The sequence below is a fragment of the Lissotriton vulgaris genome, chromosome 10 (genome assembly GCF_964263255.1).
Source record: "Lissotriton vulgaris chromosome 10, aLisVul1.2, whole genome shotgun sequence".
In the NCBI taxonomy this organism is placed as follows: Eukaryota; Metazoa; Chordata; class Amphibia; order Caudata; family Salamandridae; genus Lissotriton; species Lissotriton vulgaris.
Genome location: NC_141698.1, coordinates 268,144,899 through 268,170,858, shown reverse-complemented (window position 1 = coordinate 268,170,858; position 25,960 = coordinate 268,144,899). Strand labels below are relative to the sequence as shown.

The following is a 25,960-nucleotide window of genomic DNA, read 5'->3' as shown; positions in this document are numbered from 1 at the left end:
ACTTAAAAGTCTGTCTTTTGTCGTTCAACACATTGTGTGATGGCAAAGCGCTGTCTCCTAGATGCTGGGGTCAGATTGTGCTAAAGTCGCACGTGTGTCCTCGTCCATGCTGTTTCAATTTGTGATTTAATTGGACTTGGGTAGGCAGGGGACGAAGAGAGAAAGGAAGACACAAACCAAGGCACAAACACTTACTGAAAGGCAGATGGGAAGATGGATTGCGAATGATCCGAAGGCAATACAGATACATGGACATACAATCTGGTGATGATGGATAGTTCATAATTAGATGTATTAAAACGTCCTCAGAAGTTCAGTGTGTGCCCATCTCTCCATTTCTTTCCTGTGCTCTACCTGTCTTTGTAGTGTCCATCGCTGCTCCTCTCTTTTCTTTCTTCATCTGCCCTTCTTCCTCTGTTTTTTCTTCCTGTAGCGCTCTCTTGCTGGCTCTTGGTATGTCTCTCCCTGTCTCTTTCTCCATATTTCTCTCATCCTGGCTCTGTGTTTCTAAGTCTCTGTCTTTCTTTTGCTTTCTCTCTTTCCATGCTTCTCTGGCTCCCTTTCTCTCCTCATCTTTCTCTAGCCATCTGTCATTCTGACGCTCTCTCCTCGTCTCTCCGCCAGTCTTTCTCTGCCACTTCCTGTCTGTCTTCTTTTTCCCTATCTCTGTATCTTTCTGTATCCTTGTCTCTGACTTTCTATTTTCTCCCTATCTTTGACTTTCGTCCTGCTCTGCCTGTCTCTCATTTCCTCTCTCTCAATCTGTCCTTATCTGGAATTCCTAGTTTCTGTCCCTGATTTTATTTCTTTCTACATCTCCCTCCCCCTCCTGTTTATTTCTCTCTCTTCCAGGCACCGAGCTATGGGTGTTCTTAATGTCCTGGACAAACTACAGATGTTTGGTGCTAAGTGTTATTTTTGTGGTGCACGTATAATGAACAAGCATTTGCAATGCAATAGGTCTCGTATTTGCGAGAGTTGAAGCTATTAGCATTGTAAATGACAATGCCTTTTATTCATTAGTTTTGAAAACCTGCAAGCGGTGCATAAACATGCACTTTGTACCTATAATCCTTGATTACGAGAAGCAAGGCTGTAAGTAAAAGACTGCCAGCTTTGCTTCTCATAAGCAAGGACTATAAGTACAAAGTGCTTGTTTTAAATAGCTCTCCACAGCAATGCTTTCTGCCCACATGCCGTGCTGTCCTGGCTGAAGAACTTCTGGCAGCAGGGTCGCGAGAAGAGCAGGACCTGGTCTGTTTACTCTTATCAAAACAGTCCTTCATGCCCAAGCTGACCCTAGCACTCTCTTCATTCATTTTTGATGGGGCTTGTAGCTGGTTTTCACCTCAGCGTAATATCCTATGATTCAGGATAAAGTTCTTCATTCTCTCATTAAACTGCAACACAAAGAGGGTGATCAAAGAGGCTGATGTTTAAAGGGGAATGTGTTGTGTGATGCTACATATTTACACTGTGCTCAACGCAACATACACTCCAAATACCACTCAGTGCCACATAAATACACGCCACATAATTACTCTATCGCCCTCACTCTATCTATCGCCCTCACTCTATCTATCCGTCTATTGCCCACACTCTATCTATCGCCCTCACTCTATCTATTGCCCTCATTCTATCTATCGTCCTCACTCTATCACCCTCACTCTATCTATCACCCTCATTCTACCTAATGCCCTCTATCTATCTATCGCCATCACTCTATCTATCTATCTATCTATCTATCTATCTATCTATCTATCTATCTAACTATCGTCCTCACTCTATCGCCCTCACTCTACTATCTGTCTATCTATCTATCGCCCTCACTCTGTCTATCTATCGCCCTCCCTCTATCTATCGCCCGCCCTCTATCTATCTATCTATTGCCCTCACTCTATCTATCTATTGCACTCTATCTATCAATCGCATCACCACAGCATCACTCAGGAGCACCACAACATCACTATGCGCTACCACAGCATCACTGAACGCCACAGCATCACTCGTCGCCACCACAACATCACTCAGCGCCACCGCAGCATCAATCTGTGCAACCATTCAACAACAACTGGTTAAAATATGTTCTATCAATGTTTTAAGCTTTATTACAAATGTCACAAAAAGATGTTAATATTTCACTTCTGTTCTTGGATTTTCGTCACAATAAAATACACTGAACATAATCTTCAGAAAAGTTATTTACAAAAGTTTAAGCTATTGCCATTATAAATTACAATAACTTTTATTTAAGTATTAATTATTTAAAAAAATAAAATACATTGTTATTTGTAATATCAATACATCTAAGTCACGTAAATACAACACATATTGCATTACAAATGCTATAGGTGTCACATTTGCGAAAGTTATAACTATTGGCATTGTAAATGACAAAGCTATTAATGTAGCTATTTTCAAAACCAACACATAAATAAAAAATGTGTCATTTACAATACCAATAGCTCAAACTTTCCTAATGCGAGACCTATTGTATTGCAAATGCTTGTTTAAAGCATGATGTGGCCAGATCTTGGAAACTAGCCACAGGACAGCAGTCTGATACCAAATGAGAGAGGACACCAACAATAAATAAAATAATACAAATGGTACAGTGGTGTGAGATACAAACAATCATACTTCACTCCTAACCATTCCTGCAAGTTTAGAAAGATTAAAAAACTAACTGTTTTCAGTTGCAGGACTTCCCTGCTTGTCCTCCTCTGGAGTGGAAGTTTTGGCTTTCAGTGGCTCACACACCATGTCCTCATCCTCCGTCAAATCAATACACTGACTGCTTGATACCCGTGGGCCAGGAAGCTCTACATTTCTGACTACATGACAAAAAGATAATACATTACTTTCTGCTCTTATTTCTTAAAATAGTTTTATTTTTTATAAAAATTGTACATAAGGAACAATATTGAGATGACATCCAATACAATTTCTTCATTGTCATTCATTAGTTTTTAATTTCTGTATGGAGAAAAGTATGAAATCATTAGCAAAAAGCATGGCACATCTAAGTAAAAGTGGACAAGCTAATATTTTATATAAATGTATTTTTACTGCATACAAAATATCAAAAACAACATGAATTTATTGTGCTTTTAAAATACCAATATATTTTGCAGCATAGTATTTGTTTCTATATTTATTGAGACAGCCATGAGTCCAAAATAGACCGAGAATGTCATTACTAATAACATTTGCAGCACATATGTATACTTGTCTTCAGAGTTCAGGGGAGGGGAAAACCATCCAACTGTAGTGCCAATCTGCTATTGTAACTCAATAGGGGGATGAGATAATCAGCGACTGCACCAAATGATGGGATGGCAGCACCCCGAAACCTATTTATCATTGCTATGCATCCTGGTCTCAATGCTACATAAACAGGTGCGATAGTTCAGTGAAGCACATCATCTGATTGTTTTGTGAATTCCTGTTTGGCTTTCTCCAACTTCTTCATAGAGATGAGCTTATTTGTTTTTAGAGGATATTAAATATAGGCACGCTATCTAGGACATGGCCCACCGCACCACAACTGTCCTCTATTTCATCAACAGCGGTGCCCCATGTGACTACCAGAGCATAACAATCCTGTTTTTTCACCAACAGCAATGCTAGGTCTGAAAACTGTCTTTTTAATTTCTTGGAGTCATACTTAATCTGTGCCACTACCCGTTGCAAATTTAAAAGTCAAGTTGGGACATTCTCAGACCTTATGGGAAAAGTCAGAATCAGATAGGATTGGGAAATGTACAGATAGCATTCCAAAGATTACACATAATTTAAAGGGGTTGAAATATGTGTGGTGGAGGTAGTTAAATTGTATCAATGTAAATGTACTCGTTCAAGAGGCTCTGAACACTTGGGGTGTTTTGTTCACCAGTTCTGCCCCTTCGTGTGGGTATCCCCTTCAGCTAAGGCAAATAGATACAGGTAGAGGGGTCACCCCTGCCGGCTGCCGCGTCCTATTGTTGTATAGCATTTTAGGACCCTAGTGTAATTTTCCCGATTCATGCCCTTATATAGGTATAAATCACCTTGTCCTTATATAGGCATAGAAATCATAACCATATTTAGACATAGCCCATACAGTCCAAATACAGGCATGGCTACTTCCACTAGTTCCGAAAAGCCACAACGATTTCTTGAAAAACACTGCTTCAGCAATCAGGGACTCCCCTTGCTTGAATATTCATTTATCCAAGAAATCATGGAGTTTTCAAAGAACTTCGACTCTTTGATGACGTTATTGTGTCCAACTGGGCACCTTCAAGGTATAAATATGCCCACACTTGCCATAGCAAACACACAGTGGTTTGGAGCAGTTCGACTATCTTCTTGCCCGACGCAGCTCGCTACAGCAAGTGCCGAAGGAAGCCGACCCTCCAGCAGACGCACCGAGAGAGACGCTGTCTTTTCTCTTGCCGAGAAATCCAGCTCCAGTATTTCCAAGCTCCCCTTGCGGGCTGTTGGGAAATCGAGTCCGGAGACAGAGAGATACCAGACCTCTTTCATTCTAAACCAAGGTACGCAGCTGATTAGACCCTAAGAGAAATCTTGGATAGATTCTTGGCAAAAGAATACTAAACTTATGCTACACCACACTTACTTCTTCCCTCGTACTAGGCTTAGGTTAGGTACATCGGGGTAGGCATATTTTAGAAACACCAGTTGAGTACTTTTAGTCTTTATTTATTTATGTATGTATTTTATGGCTTAGAATACCATGCTTTTACAGTATTATTTTATAATATTTTTTTTGCTGTACGCATTATACTTTACAGCCAGTATTAAAATTGTAGCAGTTCATTTCTTCTGCATGAGAAAGAAGAATGTTCAATAAATACTTTTATTGAAAACGCCCGTCTCTCTATTTCTCTGCACGTCTGATGAAACTAAGCATGCACGATTGACTGAGTGAAATACCTATCTATTGTTTCCACGACTCTGAAGATACATTTCATCTTGGGGAAACAAAGCTGTCGTTTTTATGCGGTTGTCAGAAACTAATCCCTTCTTGTTCATTCGAGAAAGTTTCCAGTGACCTCTGAGCTAGCAGGCACTCACAATTAAGTTTAATATATTTGATAGAGACCTAGTAGACATAAGTCCTACGTCACATCTATAAGATATATTATTCCAATGCGCAGAGCCTATAGGTAATATAGGAACTACACTACATGGCGCCCAAAGTTTGGTAAAGGCACTAATTTAACCCTAGATACTAGAGTAACTCAGTTGTGCTTTTCACAGAGAACCCTTTTTCCCGTAAAATACTCCAATAGACGTCTGGAGTGGGTTAAAGGATACAATATCTGCCATAACTGAGTAGGACGAAAATCCTTTGTATTAGTTTTTGGTTTTGTTCAACGTTGAAGGATACAGTGTTCCAAAATATTGTGCACCTTATCTTTGTTTCCTTGAAATGTGCTCTGCAAGACTTTCAACAAAATGTCAAATAGCGACACCGAAAACAGTGGAGATGCAGTAAATGCAAACTAACCGGGTTTAAACCTTACAGGTTTCCAAGAGTCTTGAGGACACAACTCAGGAACAGGGAGTGGGCCTAGACAATGCTGGACAGCGCAGCAGAAGGTACCATAGCTCACAAGATCCTGAAGGATCATCTGGAGACAGTGGACTTGAATGAGTATATTCAAGTTGAAACCGCCGACACCAGGGTTAGTGTAGCCCATAAGTTATATGAAGTAACACTCAGGATAGAGGGGGACATAACTAGAAAAATAAGAGCACTCTTTTGGGAAAAACTCTCTAAGGATTATGGCATTCTTCTGGCTGAAAAAGTCTGGCCACCTGAATTTGTCAGGGAGTGCCCACATGGTGAAGAAATAATTATGCCAACCTTCTCAAATCATATTCCTATTCATAAAAAATACACCTATGCCAGAAAATGGGCTGTGGCCAAGGCTCCAGCATTATATAAAAATCATGTGGGATGGGATGAGGACTCTCCTAACCATAAAATCCAGTTAAAAAATCAACCTACTGCTTAGAGGCAGTATCCAGTTAAGCAAGAAGTTAAAAAACAGGTCAGGGAGATCTTAGATCAACTTGAATACCAAGGGGTGATTGAAAAATGCACCTCGCAATCCTTTGTTTCCTGTCTCCAAACCGACAATACATATTGTCTAGTTTTGGACTACAGACATTTAAACTCTTGTTGCAAAACCTTTGCAGTACAAAATACACACAGTGCAGCTCTGATGAATAGCATTGTGTGAAAAAAATATAAAACTACATTAGATATTTCAAACTGTATCTTCTGTCAAAATATCGCTCCTGAAAGCAGGTATTTGACCACTTTCTCAATTATGGGGACACAACGTCACTTCTGCCGTCACCCCCAGGGATTCAAGAATAGTCCAGGGTTATTTTCAGCAAGTAACAGAGTTACTGCAAACGTATGATGATGAGGCATTATCTTATGTCGGTGACATCTATCTTACAGATGATGACTTGGACAGGCACTTGAAAGAGTGAACACCATAATGCACAAGTTACTACTTGTGTAACGATATATCTGTAAGAGACATTAGTTAGTGATAGATTCCTTACCTTAGAATATCCCCAGGCGTCAGACTGGATCCGGAAATTTTTGCGTAGCAGTACCCTTGCGCGTCAGCAGGCGTCGTCTGCGGCTCCACGTCCGTCGTCGGCGTCGTGGGCGCCGTGATGACGTCGTCGGAGTACTTAGACGCCGCCTCCGCGTGCTGACGTCAGTTCTTAGCCACAGCTTTTCCGCGCCAGAAGCGCAGAGCCATGACAAAAAACCGACACTGGTGCCAAGAAACTAGGGCCCTGAAAGGGGATGACCTTAACCCTAGATATCGGTTCGCAGAACGGGGAGGATGGGTGAGTCGGTAAGGAATCTATCACTAACTAATGTCTCTTACAGATATATCGTTACACAAGTAGTAACTTGTGCATCTGAAAGAGACACGTTAGTGATAGATTCCTTACCTTAGAATAGATACCCCAGCAATACCATCCCCGTGGTGGCGGGTCTGCGAACCAATATTTACACCAGAAAGTCCTGGAGAACCGAGCGGCCAAAGAAGCCGTTTCTCCGGACTTGACTATCCAGGCAGTAGTGCCTAGCAAACGTGTGCAACGAGGCCCACGTAGCCGCCTGGCAAATGTCCTGCAAGGGCACACCTCGGCCCAAGGCAGTTGTAGTGGCTGTGGCTCGAGTGGAATGAGCCCGCAGCCCAACAGGTGGTTCCTTCTTAGTCAAGGAGTAACACGCCTGGATGCACATGATAATCCATCGTGAGATGGTCCTCTTGTGCACCGCTTTCCCTTTCTTAGCGTACCCAACAAAGAGTTGATCATCCACCCGGAACTGGTGTGTGCGATCCAGATAGAACGAGAGCGCACGTTTTGGGTCCAGACGGTGGAGCCTCTCCTCCTCTCTCGAGGGGTGCGGAGGCGGAAAGAAGGTGGGCAATGTGATGGACTGGCCAATGTGGAAGGCCGTGACCACCTTTGGCAAGAAAGAGGGCCTAGTCCTCAAAACAACCTTGTCCGGATGAACTGACAGGAAGGGAGGCTTACAAGAGAGGGCCTGGAGCTCACTCACTCTCCTGGCAGAGGTGATGGCTACCAGGAAGGCAGTCTTCAAAGAAAGAAGGCGAAGCGGACAGTTATGAAGTGGCTCAAAGGGAGCGCACATCAGAAAGGGGAGAACCAGGTTCAAGTCCCACTGAGGCATCACGAAAGGAACAGGAGGAAAGGTATGAGTGATGCCTTTCAGGAATCTGTTAACAATAGGGGACTTGAACAAAGAAGGTTGGTCAGGCAGCCTCAGAAAGGCTGAAAGAGCCGAAAGATAGCCCTTGAGAGTGCCCAGAGCAGAGCCCTGCTGGGCAAGAGAAAGAAGGAAGAGAAGAACCTCGGAGAGAGGGGCATTGAGGGGATCCACAGCCTTTGCTGTGCACCATGCCACAAATCTGTTCCACCTGCAGGCGTATACCGTCTTTGTGGAGGGACGCCTGGCTGCCAGAATGATGTTGCAAACTTCAGGAGGCAAGTCAAATGGCCTCAACTGTCGCCGCTCAATCTCCAAGCATGGAGGTGGAGACTGGACAGGTTCGGGTGGAGGACCGTCCCCTGCTGCTGCGACAGAAGGTCCTCCTGAAGAGGCAGACGAATCGGGGGATCGACTGACATGCTGAGTAGCTCGGGATACCAGTACCTTCGAGCCCAGTCCGGAGCCACAAGGATGACTCGTGCCCGGTCGCGCTTGATCTTCTTCAGCACTCTGGGCAGAAGTGGTATAGGCGGAAAGGCGTACAACAGACCGCAGCTCCACTCGCGACGAAAAGCGTTTCGGAGCGAGTGCCGCCTTGGAAATTCCAACGCACAGAACTGATGACATTGCGCGTTCTCTTCGGTGGCGAATAGATCTAACCAAGGTTCTCCCCATTGCCGAAAGAGGCCTTGCGCCACGTCCGAGTTCAGACGCCATTCGTGATCCATCGAGCACCGACGGCTGAGTTCGTCCGCCCTGGCGTTCAGAGAACCTGCCAGGTGTTGAACCACCAGAGTCACGCCCTGATGTTCCAGCCATTGCCAGAGACGCAGAGCCTCCTGGCAAAGGGTCCACGACCCCACTCCGCCCTGTTTGTTGCAGTACCACATGGCGGTAGTGTTGTCGGTGAACACTTGCACTGCGCTCCCTCGGACAGACGGGAGGAATGCTTTCAGTGCCAGACGAATCGCCCGCAGCTCCAACAGGTTGATATGGAGCCGGGACTCCGCCGGAGACCAGAGTCCTCTGATCTCCGCCTCTCCCAAGTGGCCTCCCCAGCCCTGGAGGGACGCGTCCGTCACAACTACGTGCTCCGGTTGGGGAAGGGAGAGGGATCTGCCGTTGACCCAATCGCAGTCCGTGAGCCACCACTGCAGCTGTCTCGCAGTGCCCTCCGAGATCAGGACATGGCCGGACAGGTCTCCCCGGTGCTGGGCCCACTGAAACTTCAGGTCCCACTGCAGAGCCCGCATCCGCCACCGTGCGTGATGCACCAGAAGGATGCAGGAGGCCATCAGCCCCAGAAGCCGCAGCGTCAACCTGACCGAAACCCGGGATAACGGCCGAAAGACCGGAATCAGAGCCTGTATATCCCGGACCCGCTGTTCGGGCGGGTAAACCCGAAACTGCGCCGAGTCGAGAACTGCTCCGATGAAAAGGAGCTTCTGAGAGGGACACAGGTGTGACTTCGGCACATTGATGGAAAATCCCAGCAGGTGCAGGAGATCCGCCGTAGTCTGGAGGTGGCTGACGACTGCCTGGGGCGAGCCCGCCTTCAACAACCAGTCGTCTAGGTAGGGGAAGACTGACACCCCTAACCTGCGCAGGTGAGCTGCGACCACCGCCATCACTTTCGTGAACACCCGTGGGGCGCTGGTAAGGCCGAAGGGGAGCACGGTAAACTGAAAGTGCTCGTGGTCTACCGTGAACCGCAGGTAACGCCGGTGGGCCGGCAGGACGGGGATGTGGAAATATGCGTCCTGCAAGTCCAACGCTACCATCCAGTCTCCTGGGTCTAGGGCAGCCAAGACCTGAGCCAGGGTCAGCATTTTGAACTTCTCCTTCCGGAGGAAGCCGTTGACGTTCCTCAGATCCAAGATAGGGCGTAGGCCCCCTTTGCCCTTCTTGGGTACCAGGAAGTAGTGGGAGTAGCAACCACGACCTACTTCTGGCCCAGGAACGCGCTCGATGGCCCCCTTGGCCAAGAGGGCCGAAACTTCCTCCTGCAGGAGCCGCAAATGATCCCCCGATACGCGGTGGTGTTGCGGTGGCATGGCTTGAGGGGTCGTCTCGAAGGGGAGGGAGTAGCCCCTTCGGACGATCTGCAGCACCCACCTGTCCGAAGTGACAGTGTGCCAGTGAGAGTGGGGATGGCGAACCCTGCCCCCCACTGGCGTCACATGGGCCGAAAAGCACGGACTAGGAGGGTTTAGAGGCGGATGCTGCGGGGGCAGGTGTGGACTGGCTCCGCTTGCCTCCCCGACCGCCTCCACAGCGGTTTCCACGGCCGCCGCCGCGCTGGACGATAGTTTGCGGCGAGTGGCTGGCGGCACGCGTGGGGACGCCCCTTCCTTGGCCACGAAAGGAGCGAAAGGCACCCACTTGCTGGCGCGGGGCCGAGAGGCCCAAGGACTTGGCCGTAGCCCTGGAGTCCTTAAAGCGCTCAAGCGCGTGGTCTGCCTTGTCGCCAAAGAGGCGACGGCCATCGAACGGCATGTCCATGAGGGTATTCTGGACATCAGCTGAGAAGTTGGCGGATCTCAGCCAGGCGTGGCGTCGAATCGCCACCGTCGTAGCCATCGCTCTGCCCAGCGAGTCAGTTGTTTCCAGTCCGCACCTGATCGAATACTTTGCTGCGTCCCGGCCCTCCACTAGGGCTTGGCCGAGTTTGGCCCGTACCTCCAACGGACACTCTGGCAGCAATTCCGCCACCGTTTCCCATATAGAATGGGTGTAACGGCCCAAGAGGCATGCGGTGTTGGAAGACCGCAGTCCTAAGCTAAGGGACGAGAATACCTTTTTGCCAAAGGCCTTGTACCTCTTGGATTCCCGATCAGGGGGAGCCGACGGGAAGGCGGTCTGGGAGTTAGAGGCCTGGATAACCAGACTCTCGGGGGTGGGGTGGGTGGACAGGAAACATGGGTCGCCCGGAGCCGGGCGGTGGCGTCTGGCCACGTTCCTATCTACAGGCGAACCTGTAGCGGGCCTGGACCAAGTGCCCAAAAGAACGTCCGACAAGGCCTCATTAAACGGCAGCATAGGCTCCATGGAGCATGACTGCGGCTTAAGGACCTCAGTGAGGAGGTTAGTCCTCACGGCCGCGACGGGGAGCTCAAGGCCCAATGCCTTAGCAGCCCTCATCAACACCACACTATATGTCGCGCCCTCCTCCGAATCCACGGAAGGAGGAGAGACGAATCCAGTGTCTGGAGAGGTGTCCAGGCCACTGGCCTCCCCTAGGTCTCCTGTCCAGTCCATGGTAGACTGACATTCCCTCGTCAGAGGGTCCTCAGACCCCTCCCAATCCTCCTCTTCCCCCATCTCCTGAGACTCAGGGTCGTAAGTGAATGAGGATGGTTCATAGGGATGGAAATCCCCGAACAGCGTCGAGATCGGCGCCGACAGGTGCCGTCCCAACGCCGGAACCCATAGAGAGGAGGCATTGGGGACGGCGTCGGCCGGGGCCGACGCCGGAGGGGACACCACACGGACCGACCCCGGGGGGGCCGTAAGGTCCACCGGGGACGTTCCAGCGCCCGACGAGGGCCGAACGGCACCCTGCGGCGTCTGGCCCGAAGGCACCGACGACGCCGGGACCGCTGAACCCTGCGGCGCCGAGCCGGAGGGCAGCGGCGGCGTCGGGATCGTGGGGCCCTGCGGCGCCGGCGCCAAAGACGTCGGCGGCGTCGAGGCCGAAGCACCCGACGGCGTCGGGGACGCAGCCCCCGACCCACTAGGGCCCCCAGACGGGTTCGCTGGGCCCGAAGGCGCTGCGGAACCCGTCGGAGAAGAAAGGGACCTCATGGCCATGAGGAAGCGCTCTATCTCCTCCGGCGTCGCGTTCAGCCCAGGGACCGGGGGGTATGGAGCCGAACGCGGCGCCCGCGACTCCTGAGGAGCCGCGTGGGCGGTATCACCCGAACCCCCGGCCGCATCGCGCGAGCGTCGGGGGGAGTCGGAAGAGCGATGATGTCTCTTCGACTTCTTATGCTTCTTACCTGACGACTTGGACCCGGAGGAGTGGCGCCGACTCCCGGAGCTGTGACGGCTCCGCCCCCGCGACCTGTCCCTCGACCTCCCGTGGGACCGGGACCTCACACGGCGCGGGGCCGACTGGCGGATCTCGAGTCGCCTGCGGGACCGCTCCCGCCTGGCCTTCCTCGAGAGGGCCCGACAGTCGGGGCAGGCCTCATCGTCATGGTCGACGCCCAAACACGTCAGGCACAGGCGGTGCGGATCCGTAACCGACATCGCCGCAATGCTTGAAGCCGGGCATCCCTAACGGCACCGTCGGAGTCGTGAAGACTTCGAAATAGATCAAAAGATCCAAAAAGTTAGTCAAAAAATTACTAGGGAACTGCTTTTTCCAGATCTGCGCTGGCTGGCGTGGAAAAAAGAAGAACGCGGAGGCGGCGTCTAAGTACTCCGACGACGTCATCACGGCGCCCACAACGCCGACGACGGACGCGGAGCCGCAGACGACACCTGCCGATGCGCAAGGGTACTGCTACGCAAAAATTTCCGGATCCAGTCTGACGCCTGGGGATATTCGAATGTAAGGAATCAATCACTAACGTGTCTCTTTCAGATACTTGGTTTTGCATCTGAAGGGTACTAATTCAACTTTAAAAAATCAAGTATTGCCCACCTCAACGTCCTATTCTTAGGATACGAACTTTCAAGTGAAGGCAAAAGTCTGGCAGCAAACTTTTTAGAAAAGTGTGCGCTGCTCCAACCTCCAAAAACGCTTGAGAACTTAGTCAATTCTAGGATTCCTGAATTTCGGAAGAACATACATTCTAAATTACGCAGAAAGGGTTAAACCTCTCTACAAACTAATCAAACCTGATTTCAAATCAACTAATTGGACTAAAAAACACACAGAAATTTTCCGTTCAGTGCAAACAGACATGTTAGCAACAACCCATTTACAGACACGCGTAAACGAACGCAACCTTGTAATCCGAATCATCCCAGGGAGATGCGGATTCTCATACCTAATCTTTAATGAAGATGAAAAGGTACCAATAGCTTATAAATCACACTTGTACACACAAGCTGAAATGTAATTCACTTCAACAGAAAAAATTCTGACAGCGGTTCAATCTGCAGTAGCAAAAGAGAGAGCCCAGGCACAAGGAAAACGCATAATGGTCGTTACGCCTGTACCTGCCTTAGAGGCAGTGACAAAAGCAAGCATTCCGAATGCAAAATCTTTACATCCGAGATCGATACAATGGGTTAATTCTCTTGCTGCAACAGACATTGAATACGTTTTTGATCCTTATTTGAAAACTCAATAATTTCTACAATACAAACAAGAATGTCCTCTGCCCTCTGAGATTCTGCCTCTAGAACATTACGGATGTATAATTTATACAGACGGATGAGCACAGCCCGCAATTGGGGGAAAACAAGCTTATAGTGCTGCGTGCGCGCTTGTTAAAGGTTGCTGGCGCGATGGTAAATTCAGACCGATGGTCACAAAAACTCAATCTCTAGGAGCCTGTACAGCTCAGCAAGCTGAACTACAGGCTTTCAAGATGGCGCTGGAAAATACTGATCGCGAAATCCCCACACTCATAGTGTGCGATTCATATTACTGCGTCCAGTTGTACAATGAATACTTGCAGAACTGGGTTCAAAACGGTTTCAAAGACGTAAAAAGTGGCACAATCAAGCATAAATTGCTTTGTGAAAAATTAGTTCTATTACAGAAAGAACTACAGAAGACTCACCTGATCCATACACTGAGTCATCAGCGTGATGGCATTCACGTTGCAGGGAATTAATTGGCTGATGAAGCCGCGAAGGCAGCTGTGCAAAGGGCTTCCTTAGCTGCAATCACTCGTTCAAAAACACAAATAGACGGCAAAACAATGCTAGCTGTCAATGCCACAAGCAAAGGGAGCGGTGCATTGTTACCTCTAAACTATCCACTCGAAAATGCATACATAATTGATGCCAACTCAGTTCCATTTGCTCGAATTCCTGGAGTGGGGGATAGGGTCATTCCAAACAAGGAACGTAGAGGTGCTTTGATACAAGAAGCACATATGGGAGAGGGCCTGATACATCAAGGGATCTCAAAATCTCTACTAGAATTAAAAGAGACGTACTGGTGGCCAGGGATGAATGCCCACATTTACGAATTTGGAATTAATTGCGATCACTGCTACAGAGATCATAGCTTAGAAAGCCGCCAGATACCGGACTACAGTGCAGCCAGTCCAGAACAGACACCATTGTTAGACAGCATTAGACTTTCTACACGCAGACGTCACCATGGACGAATGCGGTCCCACAACTATTAGGACAAGATTCATTTGGATGTGGCCTCAGAGCTCGGCTGACGCCCGAACTGTTATAAAAGATTTGCAAGTCTTTATCGGCACATACGCAATCGGCACGCTACATCCTGACCGGGGTCCTGCGTTTAGCTCTCGAGCTTACAAGGAGGCCATGGCCAGCTTGGGCGTTGCATTGCGGTTTTCAAGTCCATTCCATCCTGAGGGAAATTCCGTAGTGGAAAGAAAAAACCGGGACATAAAGCAATCTATAACAGCTAGGGTATTAGGCTCGGGTGATGGGTGGGTCAAACATCTAATAAGTGTTCAATGTAGTTTTAACAATCTGCCAAGAAATTCTCTGGGTGGAATCACTCCATATGAAATCCTTTTTGGTACTAGAATGATTGTCGAAGACCTCGATCGTCATACTTCAGTGGTAGAACAAAAACCCTTTGATTTCAAAGACCGTTTGGCTGTTTTACAGGACTTAAATGAAACAAGAAGAAGTCTAAGCAACACATTACAGAAGCCAACGACCGCTGAAGAAAAACAGCCTGTCTCAGCAAGACCTGTTTGGATTCCAAAGATTGGGGATCTGGTCGGAGAGAAAATAGCGGACAAGAAGGAATTTGGGCCTTCTTACAGAAAACCAGTACCTGTCTTAGCAATCCACGGATCAAGAACAGTGTTATTACCACCCCTTGCTGGAAGAAAGGAGAACCGGTTTGTGTCCATCGACCTGGTAAAACCACATCATGTGGCCGATAATAAGTAGTAGGCCCAGTGGACTCCAAATGTAGCAGAAGACCTCATCTTGCTACAATCCAAGAGGTTTAAACTGAGAGACTCCTCACCTTTGAGGAATCTGCAGTAAGAAAAGAAAGACTATGTAACAAAGCCATGGAACTTGTGCCTCTTGAAACCCAAAGAACATTTTGTCAAGAAACTCCCGTCTACAATGATGTAGCATCTGACTATACTAACATGTCAAGGGACCAAGCAGCTCCAGCGATTTCAAATAATCCGGATGCAATACCAACAATTGACAGAACTCCCTCTGGCTACTTCATCAATTTTGATACATTTTCTGAGGATCCCAGTGAGCCCGAAACAACACCAGCAAATAAAACTTTCAAGGAACAGGTAATAGAACTTTTTCACCAGCTTGCGAATACATATCTGGTTTCACCATGGGTTGAATTTTGGATTGTGTTAGGTGTACTTTTTCTGCTACTATGGCTCATTCTCGTTTTAGGTTTGGGAAAGCTGATAGATGGAAAATATAGTAAAATGGACACAGCAAGTAGGAACATCAACTTGCTCCTGAAGCTACACAAATCATCTCATCGTGAACTAAGAGACTTGTCATCAGTGAACATCACAGCCGCTCCCCTACCTGGTGGTATAGAATGGGACAGAACTGAGTATGACATTTATGGTCCTGTAGAGCTGTTGAAAATTCCACACCAATTTAAGGTTTCCTTGAGTGACTTTGTTTCACCCAGCACATTTTCTGATGATTGGGACTTTGAGACTGTTAATAACATGATGGCAGACTTAGAAATGTCAGCAAAATTTACAAAACCTGAATACTTAGAAGGTTCATCAGATTATGAACAAATGTATTGTTTTAATCATTATGGTCATCATTATTTGCACAAATCTGCAAACCGTAGAAATGTTTTTACTTATAATCAATGGGAACATTGTCCGACGCCACCAAAGGGTAGCTCAAAAACATTTTATGAAAAATGTCCACACTTCTCAGGTTTTAATGTCACAAATCCAGAAACATTTTACTTTAAAAATGTTAACGCAGGAATGAAAAGTATGTTGACTAATACTAAGCAAATTTATTCTGCGGCCTTTTATGCTCAATTGTTTACATTAAGTTTTGACTTTTGGAAAGACAACATTGAGACAAAAACTGTCTGGGGCACAAAAGACTGGCAGGTGTAAGGTTTAGAAGCTTTACTCAGAGCCTGCATCATCCCAGAACAAATAATGTTTTTAAATGACACTGTTCAACAGACATCTTGTCTTGGCCTGGTTAAGATAAAAGATTTAAATAAACCGTCCATTCCTAGACCCACACCTGATAGTAATGACACTACAGATGAGGAGGTAGACGTAAAATATATTTTACAACATTACAGAACTAATCCAGATTGGAAAAGATGGTAAATCTGGCCCACAGACACGAATAACTGTCAAGATTGATTCCTGAACAAGACACAAGGGTTTACAGTAACTAGGCCCGATCCAAGATATGTCCAGAGACAACATCCAGGGATAAGAACAACTTACAGTGTAGGAAAACTGTGCCTTGAGAGGCTACAAAAATCTGCACTCCTAGATATAAAACAACACTTAACTTTACCTAAAGATGGCATTGATTTAAAAGACTTCTTACAAGGACCTCGTAAACCACGTCATAAACGTTTCGAATACGCCGGTATATATACTGCTTATAATGAAGCATGGAAAGTCGCGCAAATGGAAACTGCAGAACGAATACAAGAAATTGATCGTATTAATTTAGAGAAAGCTCTCTCTGTAGTTAACAATGGGTTAACGACTCTGTCATCCAGAATTCATTGTTTGGACACCATTGTATTCTCTGCCATAGACATAATGGAACAGGACTTGCTCATGTTACAACATGGACAGTCTCAACTACGTTCTATAATGCTGCTAGGCTGCATGTTACAAAACCTTCGTTCAGGCTATGTGCCTTGGCGTTTAATCAACACCACGTCATTGTTTACTGGATTTAACCTTACAGATGAACAAATCTCTTTGGCACAGAGGGGAGAAGACTATACGGTGCTGAGCATAGAAAAACTAGAAAGATTACCATTAACTGTTTCTGAGAAAACAGCCATGGAATGGATAATACATGGCACCATCCCGATACCAGTGACGATTTTCCAGTTTCAGTATTGCCTGAAACACATACCAGCAGGCCTGTATGAAAGGTTGGGTAAAGAATACATAAAGTCGACCTGGGATTTACCATTCACACACAAACGTTGGAGTGGGGAAAAGGAGGTATTTCTTAGTGGTAAAGATTGAAAAAACACACTTAGCGGTACACTTTTATGTAAGGGTATTAATTTACATGGAGCCTGCGATGGTTCTTCGACCAACTTATCTTGCCACCTGCAGGGTTCCCCTGCAGCAGTGATGGACCCAATTTTTAGGCAGCTGTGCAATGGTAGCTACATAATATTGAATGACCACAGCTGTTGTGGAATGATGCCAGGAATAGCATGTCTTGTTAGTGTGTCAGCCAGGGTCACTTGTTGTATGCAAGTATTGTTTCCTAAAAGTAAGACAGACGGGGAGTCGCCGCTATGGCCTTTACTGAACATCTCTTCTATACGAATTGATACTTTAAGCAGAATGACAGACATTTTTTTACAAAAAACTGTGCCACTGACCTCGTCCAAAGAGACGTATGATCTGCGTTGCAAGGTCCTCTGCAAGAGAAACATGCCCTATTATCAACAAACTGCCCAATACATTTCGCAGAAATGTTAGGTCGTATCTTAAACATGTCTGATACCAGTGGTATGGTACATGTATTGAAGACGATTTATTCGGGACTATTAGCACCCTTTGAAGCAGTCCTAGGCATTTTTACAAACTTTGTGCACTATGTGTTCCGCAGCCTGCCTCTCATTTTGGGCCTCGTAGCAGGGATACTATTTTTGTTCCTTCTGCTCCGATATGGCAAGTCCAGTCACCAGCGATACCCAGATTACCATGGAGAACACTCTTCTGGCAATGCAGTATCATGAGCGCATAACACAGTTCTTGGCTTGGCTCGTTTGAGAGATCTGAATACCAAGTGGTTCCTATCGTTCAGACCAATCTGGCAAGATTGCATCTTACCTGCTCTTCGATGCCTACTTTGTGGAGAGGAATGCGTGTTGGATATTTGTCTGACACTTACATCAGCACTGCCAACGGATGTTGACGCTTTGCTTGGTTCGGTAACAGCTCATGCATTGTGTTGTCCCCAGCGGCTACCAATCCTGATGAGGGCATTCCCTGAGATCTCACCAGCAATTCCAGGTGAAGGTGAGATACGTGGACCAACAGGCACACAGGTACCATCTACTGTGAACATTGCTAATGCGACTGACGCTGATGGAGATGCTTCTCATCTGTGTACGATTAATCTACTTAAGTGGTTCAACTTTCACCTACTGTGGTAGACGATTTCTTTGCCAGCTTAGAAGATTTAATGTTTTCTCCTGACACCGAGAAAAACTTTTAAAATTAGCACACAGCATTCTACGTACTCTGAATTCGACCTTCGCTTTTTCAGAACAAAACTTCTAACTTTGGAACTGTATTTTTTTACGATTTGATTTGACTTTTTTTCCAAAATTGAACTTTTTAGTTTTTTTCTGGCACAAAGTAATCTGCTTGAAGTAGAACTATTCTTAGAGAACAAGAATTCTTTGAATACTTCCTAGAGGCAATATTGACCTTATCCAGAAAACAAAACAGTTTATATATTCTGCTATGGGATAGTCTCGACCTTTTTATTCTGTATTTAAGAGCCATTTCATAAATGTAATTTTCATGATTCATTCGGTTGGGATTGCCAATATCATACTTTATGCTAAAAATAAAATCATTGCTTTCAAATGCGTACAATAGAAATGCTCATTTTCGTGTACAACCATTTTAAATGCATTTTATGTATTTTTGGGTGGGATTGTAAACACATTCTTTAGATATGTTTTAGTGCTTAAATTTTGTAATGTCAAACATAATAAAGCGGAGTGAGTGTTGTATAGCATTTTAGGACCCTAGTGTAATTTTCCCAATTCATGTCCTTATATAGGTATAAATCACCTTGTCCTTATATAGGCATAGAAATCATAACCATATTTAGACATAGCCCATGCAGTCTAAATACAGGCATGGCTACTTCCACTAGTTCCGAAAAGCCACAACGATTTCTTGGAAAACTCAGCTTCAGCAGTCAGGGACATCCCCTTGCTTGAATATTGATTTATTCAAGAACTAATGGAGTTTTCAAAAAACTTCCACTCTTTGATGACGTTAGTATGTCCAACTTTATGTCAAACTCGGCACCTTCAAGGTATAAATATTCCCACACTTGCCATAGCAAACATACAGTGGTTTGAAGCAGTTCGACTATCTACTTGCCCGACGCAGCTCGCTACAGCAAGTGCCGAAGGAAGCCAACCCTCCAGCAGACGCACTGAGGGAGACGTTGTCTTTTCTCTTGCCGAGAAATCCAGCTCCACTGTTTCCTTGCGGGGTGTTGGGAAATCCAGTCCGGAGACAGAGAGATACCAGACCTCTTTCATTCTAAACCAAGGTACGGAGCTGATTAGACCCTAAGAGAAATCTTGGATAGATTCTTGGCAAAAGAATACTAAACTTATGCTACACCACACTTACTTCTTCCCTCATACTAGACTTAGGTTAGGTACATCTGGGTAGGCGTATTTTAGAAGCACCAGTTGAGTACTTTTAGTCTTTATTTTTTTATGTATGTATTTTATGGCTTAGAAACCATACCATGCTTTTACAGTATTATTTTATAAGACTCTTCTTGCTTTACACATTATACTTTACAGCCAGTATTACGATTGTAGCAGTTCATTTCTTCTGCATGAGAAAGAAGACTGTTCAATTAATACTTTTATTGAAAACACCCGTCTCTCTATTTCTCTGCACCTCTGATGAAGCGAAGCATGCACGATTGACTGAGTGAAAAACCTATCTATTGTTGCCACGACTCTGAAGATAGGTTTTATCTTGGGGAAACAAAGTTGTCATGTTTACGCAGTTGTCAGAAACTAATCCCTTCTTGTTCATTTGAGAAAGTTTCTAGTGCCCTCTGAGCTAGCTGACACTCACAATTAGGTTTAATATATCCGATAGAGACCCAGGGCCACATTACGATTGCGGTGAATCTGCATACTCCGGGCCGGCGGAAGCCACCACCGGCCCGGAGTATGCGGATTCACCGCGGGGAGGGGGGGCCACAAATGACCCCCAGCCCGATTAGGATGGCTGGGGGGTCATTTTTACGTCCCCCGCTTTTACGCCACGGTCGCCTTCCGACCGCAGCGGAAAAGCTCTAACATGGCTGGCGGTGTCTATCAGACACCGCCAGCCATATTAGGATGGTGTGACAGATATGCTTTTCCGCGGCTGCTTTTCCGCCGTGGAAAAGCATACAGACTTCCACTTCGGGGGCCCGTTGCGGGCCCCCTGGGTGAAGGGGGGTGCTCATTGGGGGTACCTATGGTACCCCCCTGCATTTGCGTGCATAAAGCAGCAGGCACTGCGCGGTGCCTGCCGCTTTGTGAATGCAAATGCGATACATGCATTTTCAGCTTTGCGGCGGGTGCAGCTTGAAGCTGCACCCGCCGAAATGTCAAAGATAGAGGATGTGACCGCCAGGGTGGCGGTCACATCCTAATCTGCACAGAGGGACCGCCGCTGCCCTGCGGACGGTCCCTCCGACTCTGGGGTGTCAGACGGACGCAGGTCCGTCCGCCATCCTAATGAGGGCCCTAGTACGTCACATCTATAGGATATATTATTCCAATACGCAGAGCCTATTGGGAATATAGGAACTACACTACACTATAGAGAAGGGATCTGATATTGCATCGGCCACTCTAACCGAGGCCGAGAGGTCAGTATATAATAGTCGAATATAGGACATGAATCGTGGTCCTATATGTAGGTGCTGGAAGAGAGCAAACAAGTAGGACCATCCCAGCAAGTCAAATGCTCTATGTCGGCAACAACAAAGCCAACGGACCCCACCAGGTGATCAATTGCTGCTACTGCATTGTGTGCCCGTTGAATATTGTGACGGTCGCCAGATGGGGCAGAAAGCCTGCATGATCTGGGTGAACCAGTTCCAAATATAGGGGAGTAATAATTTGGCCTCTACGTTCAGCAAAGAAATAGGGCTATACGAAGAGTGCTGATCTGGAGGTCAGCCAGGTTTGGGGAATACCACGATTTCAGCATGTCGCCAGTGCAGCGGGAGTCTCCCCTCCTCGAGGACCACGTGTATCACTTCTAAATATTAAGGATGGAATTGAGATGAGAACTATTTATAAAACTCACACAGGAAGCTGTTCGAGCCTGGTACCTTACCGGAGCGCAAGTCACTCAGGGCAGCACTCAGCTCCTCAACTGTCAGCGGGGCATCAAGATCCGCCTGTGCCACGTCTGAAATGGCCTTAAGGGGTAAATCGTCAAGAAATTGGTGAACCGTAACACCAAACATATGGAGCGGGGGATCTCAGATCATTCCCCAGTGTGTGTCCCACTTAGGGGTCAGGTTGTTAATAGTGAGGCATTTCCGAGGATTGATCCTTGGCGCCTCAGGGACCCAACATTGGAGGGAAAGCTCCGGGAAGGCTCGAAACGATATTTTGTGAAACCCAGGGGTCTGTGGAGTCACATATCACAATGTGAGAGGCCTATAAAACGTTGCTGAGGTGCCTGGCGCAGGCGCTCATTGGCGCGCAGAAAAAAGAGGAACCCTGCAAATCGGAAGGTTAGAGATTGAGATTGAGCAGCTTGAGGGCGATTGCGCGACAGCCTCATCTGTGGAGCTACGACACAGACTGATGCTGAAGCTGAGGGACCTTAGGGCCCTGGTAGAAGGCGAGGCGCGGGCGTATGCACTGGCCACGCAAGCACATGTTATATGATGTTGGCGATAAGGCAATGATACTCCTGGCATGGCTGGAATGCCGTGACAGAGATCGCACGTGGGTAATTGAGATACAGGACGCTTCTGGGTCCCTACATTCGACCAGCATGGGAATAGCAGAGGCTTTTGAGACGCACTTCGAGCGGGTATACTCTCCAGTGTGCACAAGGACGGAGGATGATTGTGCAGACTTTATGCGGGACTTCGCTCTACCCACATTGTCCTCCGAGGCGTGTGAACGGCTAGAGGCAGATCTCACAGAGAAAGAGCTCGGTGGTTGGTGCTGTGCGGTCGCGCCGCTGGCGTGGCAAACCAGTCTGCGCCAATCCGCGACCAGCGCCAGGAACCCTGGTCCTACGACCATCCACTGCTATGATTTCACCTCCCTCCTCGCACTCAAACCCTGAAGGCCCACAAACTGCCAAAAGGCCTCACCTAGCACGACCCACGGTCAGTTCTCCTGCCTTCGCTGCCGCCAGACCTTCACCACCACCCCGACCCTCACCGCCACCGACTCCAGCACCAACACCCTCAGATGCATCCTCCTCAACGTATGCTGCGTACACGAACATGCCATAGTAATATGGAACCTACTCGACTCTCTCTCGCCCAACATTGTCTTCTTCACAGAGACTTGGACCAACGCCGCCTCCGTCCGACAAAAACACCGCCATCCTGGACGGATACAAGATCCAGAGGAAGGACCACCCCAACCACTCAGGAGGAGGCTTCGCCATCGCCCACATACGCTCTCTCAACCTCACCACCTCCAGAGAAACCTTCCCCCCGCTGAATACCTGCCTTTCCAGATCCAGACCAGCCCGAAGACCACTCTCCGTGGAACACAACTCAACAGACCCCCCCGACCCCCTTCACCACAACCATCACCGACTTCATCGCACCCCACGCCATTGCATCAATGAACTACATACTCATTGGAGAACTCAAATTTCACCTCGAGAACCCCAGTGACCCCAATTCCACCACCCTTCGTGACAACCTCTCCAACATCAGACTCAACCAACTCATCACCACACTGACAAACAGAGCAGGGCACACCCTCAACCCCATCTTCGCTGCAGTTTTGCAACCCTATAATTCACTTCCTTATCCCTGGTTTAGTAAGACAGGCAGGCAGTGCTTATAAACTGTTTGTCCGCCTGTCTTCTTATACCTGATACAAAGGACTGGTTCCTAATGTGAAATAATTGTTAGGTATTTGATTAAATTGTTTTTGGTGTTGTCTTTATGAACTGATAGTATTGATTGTATAGATTTTGAGCACTTGTATATTTATGCACACTTTATTTGTCTGTATGTATTTTTTTACTGTTCGCTGACTGTCTGTTTGATGACATATACAAATCAAATGGTAAAATGTTTTTCTAAAAATATACTAAAATACTAAAATAAAATAGGTGATCCCCCAGAACTGATAGGCTGGGTGGTATCAAAAATGTATGAAACAAATCTGTCTGGCTACTTTGTTTGTTGAGTATATTTGAGTGGTCCAAGCCAGTTGAGATACAGGACCCAAACCTTCTTTCCTGCCCACTTCAGCCACACAACTCAACCACCAAGGACTGACCACCACTGCGTCCACTTCACTGTTGACAAACCCAAGACACCCAAACCAGCACCCCGTCCGCCACGAAGAAACAGGAGCCACGAAGAACAGGAGCAAGGTCACCGATGAACAACTGAACTCCACCCTCCCCGGAGGCTATCACACCCAGACATCCAACGCAAACCCCCAGCCAGAGGACTCCAAACATGGATCACCAACTGCGCAGACAAACTTGCCCTGCTACGCAAATCCGGCAGACAACGCCCCAGAAAACCTGCCTAGTTCACCACCGACCTCCAAGAAGCCAGGCGCACACTGCAGACGCCTGCAAAAGAACTGGAGGAACTCTAAGACAACCAACAATTACTCCACCTACAAGAAGGCCATTACCGACAACCACAACCTGATCAGAACGACCAAAAGGAACTTCATCCACAGCAAAATCCTCGCCAACTCCACCAATGAACCCTTCAGTGTCATTTAGCAATTCACCAACCCACACAGCGAAGCCACAAACATCACTCCGTCCCAAGACCTCTGTGACAAGCTCGGAACTCTACTTCCACCTCAAGATCAGAACTCTCTATGACAACTTTATCGACACCACAGCCAGCCCACCACCCGCCCAAGACACCAGCCAGCCCACCATCTCCAACTGGACACCAATCACGCCCGAGGACACAGCAGAGGTTATGAAAGGCATCCACTCGCGGGTCCACACCGACCCCTGCCCCCCGCACATCTACCATGGAGCGACAGACTCAATCGCACCCGAACTGCAACACACCATCAACACCACCTTCAAAACAGACACCTTCCCAGATAAATGGAAATGCGTCGACACCACCGACCTCAAAAACTACCGGCCCATCTCGCTCCTCCCCTTTGCAGCTAAAGTGGCAGAGAAAACAGTCAACAAGGAACTGACACGATTCATTGAAGAGCACGCCATCCTCGACCCGTCCCAATTCTGAATCTGGTCCAACCAAAGGACAGAGACCGCCCTACTCGCAGCCACGGACGACATACGCACTCTCCTCGACCAAGGCCACAACGCAGTCCTCAAAGTCCTCGACCTGTCTGCAGCCTTTGACATCGTCTCACACCGCACACTGATCGCCAGACTACACGACGCGGGCATACAAGGAACTGCCCTGTACTGGATCCGGTTGTTCCTCACCGGAAGAACCAGAGGATCAGACTACTGCCGTTTATCTCTGCCGCCGCGGAAATAACCTGCGGAGTCCCACAGGGATCGTCTCTGAGCCCAACACTCTTCAACATCTACATGGCTCCCCTCGCACATATCGTCCGACAACATGGCCTTCACATTGTATCCTACGCCGACATTTCATTCTCTCCCTCACCACAGACCCCACCACCGCGAAACTCAACTTTTAGAGAGGAATGCAAAAAGTCGCAGTCTGGATGACCAGCAGTTGCCTCTAACTAAATGCCAAGAAGACAGAAGTCCTCATCCTTAGAACCACCCCTTCAGCGTGGAACAACACCTGGTGGCCCACCGCCCTCGGAAGCCTACCAACCCCCATAGACCACGCCAAAAACCTTGGTATCGTACTCGATTCATCCCTCGCCATGAACCGTCAGGTCAACGCCGTCACCGCCAGCTGCTTCAACACCCTCAGCAAGACCTTCAAATGGATCCCCCTCCTGAGTCGAAGAAAGCTGTCACCCATGCACTCATCACCAGCAGACTGGACTGGAGTAACGCACTCTACGCCGCGATCAACAAGTCCCTACTCCGCAAACTCCAAACCATACAGAACACCCCGGCCAGACTTGTCCTCCGCATCCCCCGGCGGGAACACATCAGACATTACCTTTGGCGACTCTGCTGGCTCCCTGTGGAGAAGAGTCACCTTCAAGATCCTCACGTCTACAAATGCCTACACAACAGCAGACCCAAATACCTCAACGAAGGACTGCACCTCTTTTAATTTTATCTAGTGCCCCTCGTATGTTCCAACTGACTACGTGTAGCCTACCAACAGGGACCATCACAGTGCAGAGTATCTCAGAGAAGAATGGAAATTCGGCCTGTCATAGGGAATATAGACCATATATATAAGTGAGTAAGACACAGTATTTTCAATAACACTTAACAAACCCAACCCCTTCCCCACCCAATACCTCAAAATAGCAGAAGCATCTGTTGCGGTAGGTGCTGCACCCCTGCTCAGATACAGAAAAAAGAGTTATGGGGGGTGGGCCTCACGTAGGCCCGTGAACAGTGTCATCAGCTTAGGAAATGTTACCTTTAGAGTTCTCAAACCCCATGTCATGTTGGTGATGGGTGATGGGTCTCGCCAAGTATCTGCTATCCGGAGACGGAGGCACTCTGTGACTTAGAGCGGCGACTCGAATGTGAACTACGGGCGGGCTTCACCTCGGGCTTAGTCGCCTGGTCTCTCCGGATGATGATTCTGAGTCAAACCGTAGTGGTGTATGTGGCCTTGGTCTCTGTCTCTCATCTGTCCAGGTGAAGACCTCTTCTGGAGTGTCAAAGAAATGAGAATGTGATTTGTAGACTTCTCGCAATTGGGTAGGGAAGAGCAGTGCATACT

The 25,960-nt window shown here is 47.5% G+C and overlaps 2 protein-coding genes across 2 annotated transcripts in view; both read right to left on the bottom strand.

Moving 5' to 3' along the window:
* The window catches only part of LOC147685096 (uncharacterized), a 1,199,247-nt gene that overhangs the window by 53,864 nt on the left and 1,119,423 nt on the right, over positions 1–25,960 (bottom strand). Inside the window, exon 37 of the mRNA XM_086940986.1 lies at positions 2,688–2,834. Coding sequence (XP_086797112.1) covers positions 2,688–2,834 — 147 coding nt within the window. The remainder of the gene's footprint in view (positions 1–2,687; positions 2,835–25,960) is intronic.
* Positions 2,963–25,960, bottom strand: part of LOC147685098 (uncharacterized) — a 36,544-nt gene continuing 13,546 nt past the window's right edge. Inside the window, exon 3 of the mRNA XM_086942281.1 lies at positions 2,963–2,976. Coding sequence (XP_086798407.1) covers positions 2,963–2,976 — 14 coding nt within the window. The remainder of the gene's footprint in view (positions 2,977–25,960) is intronic.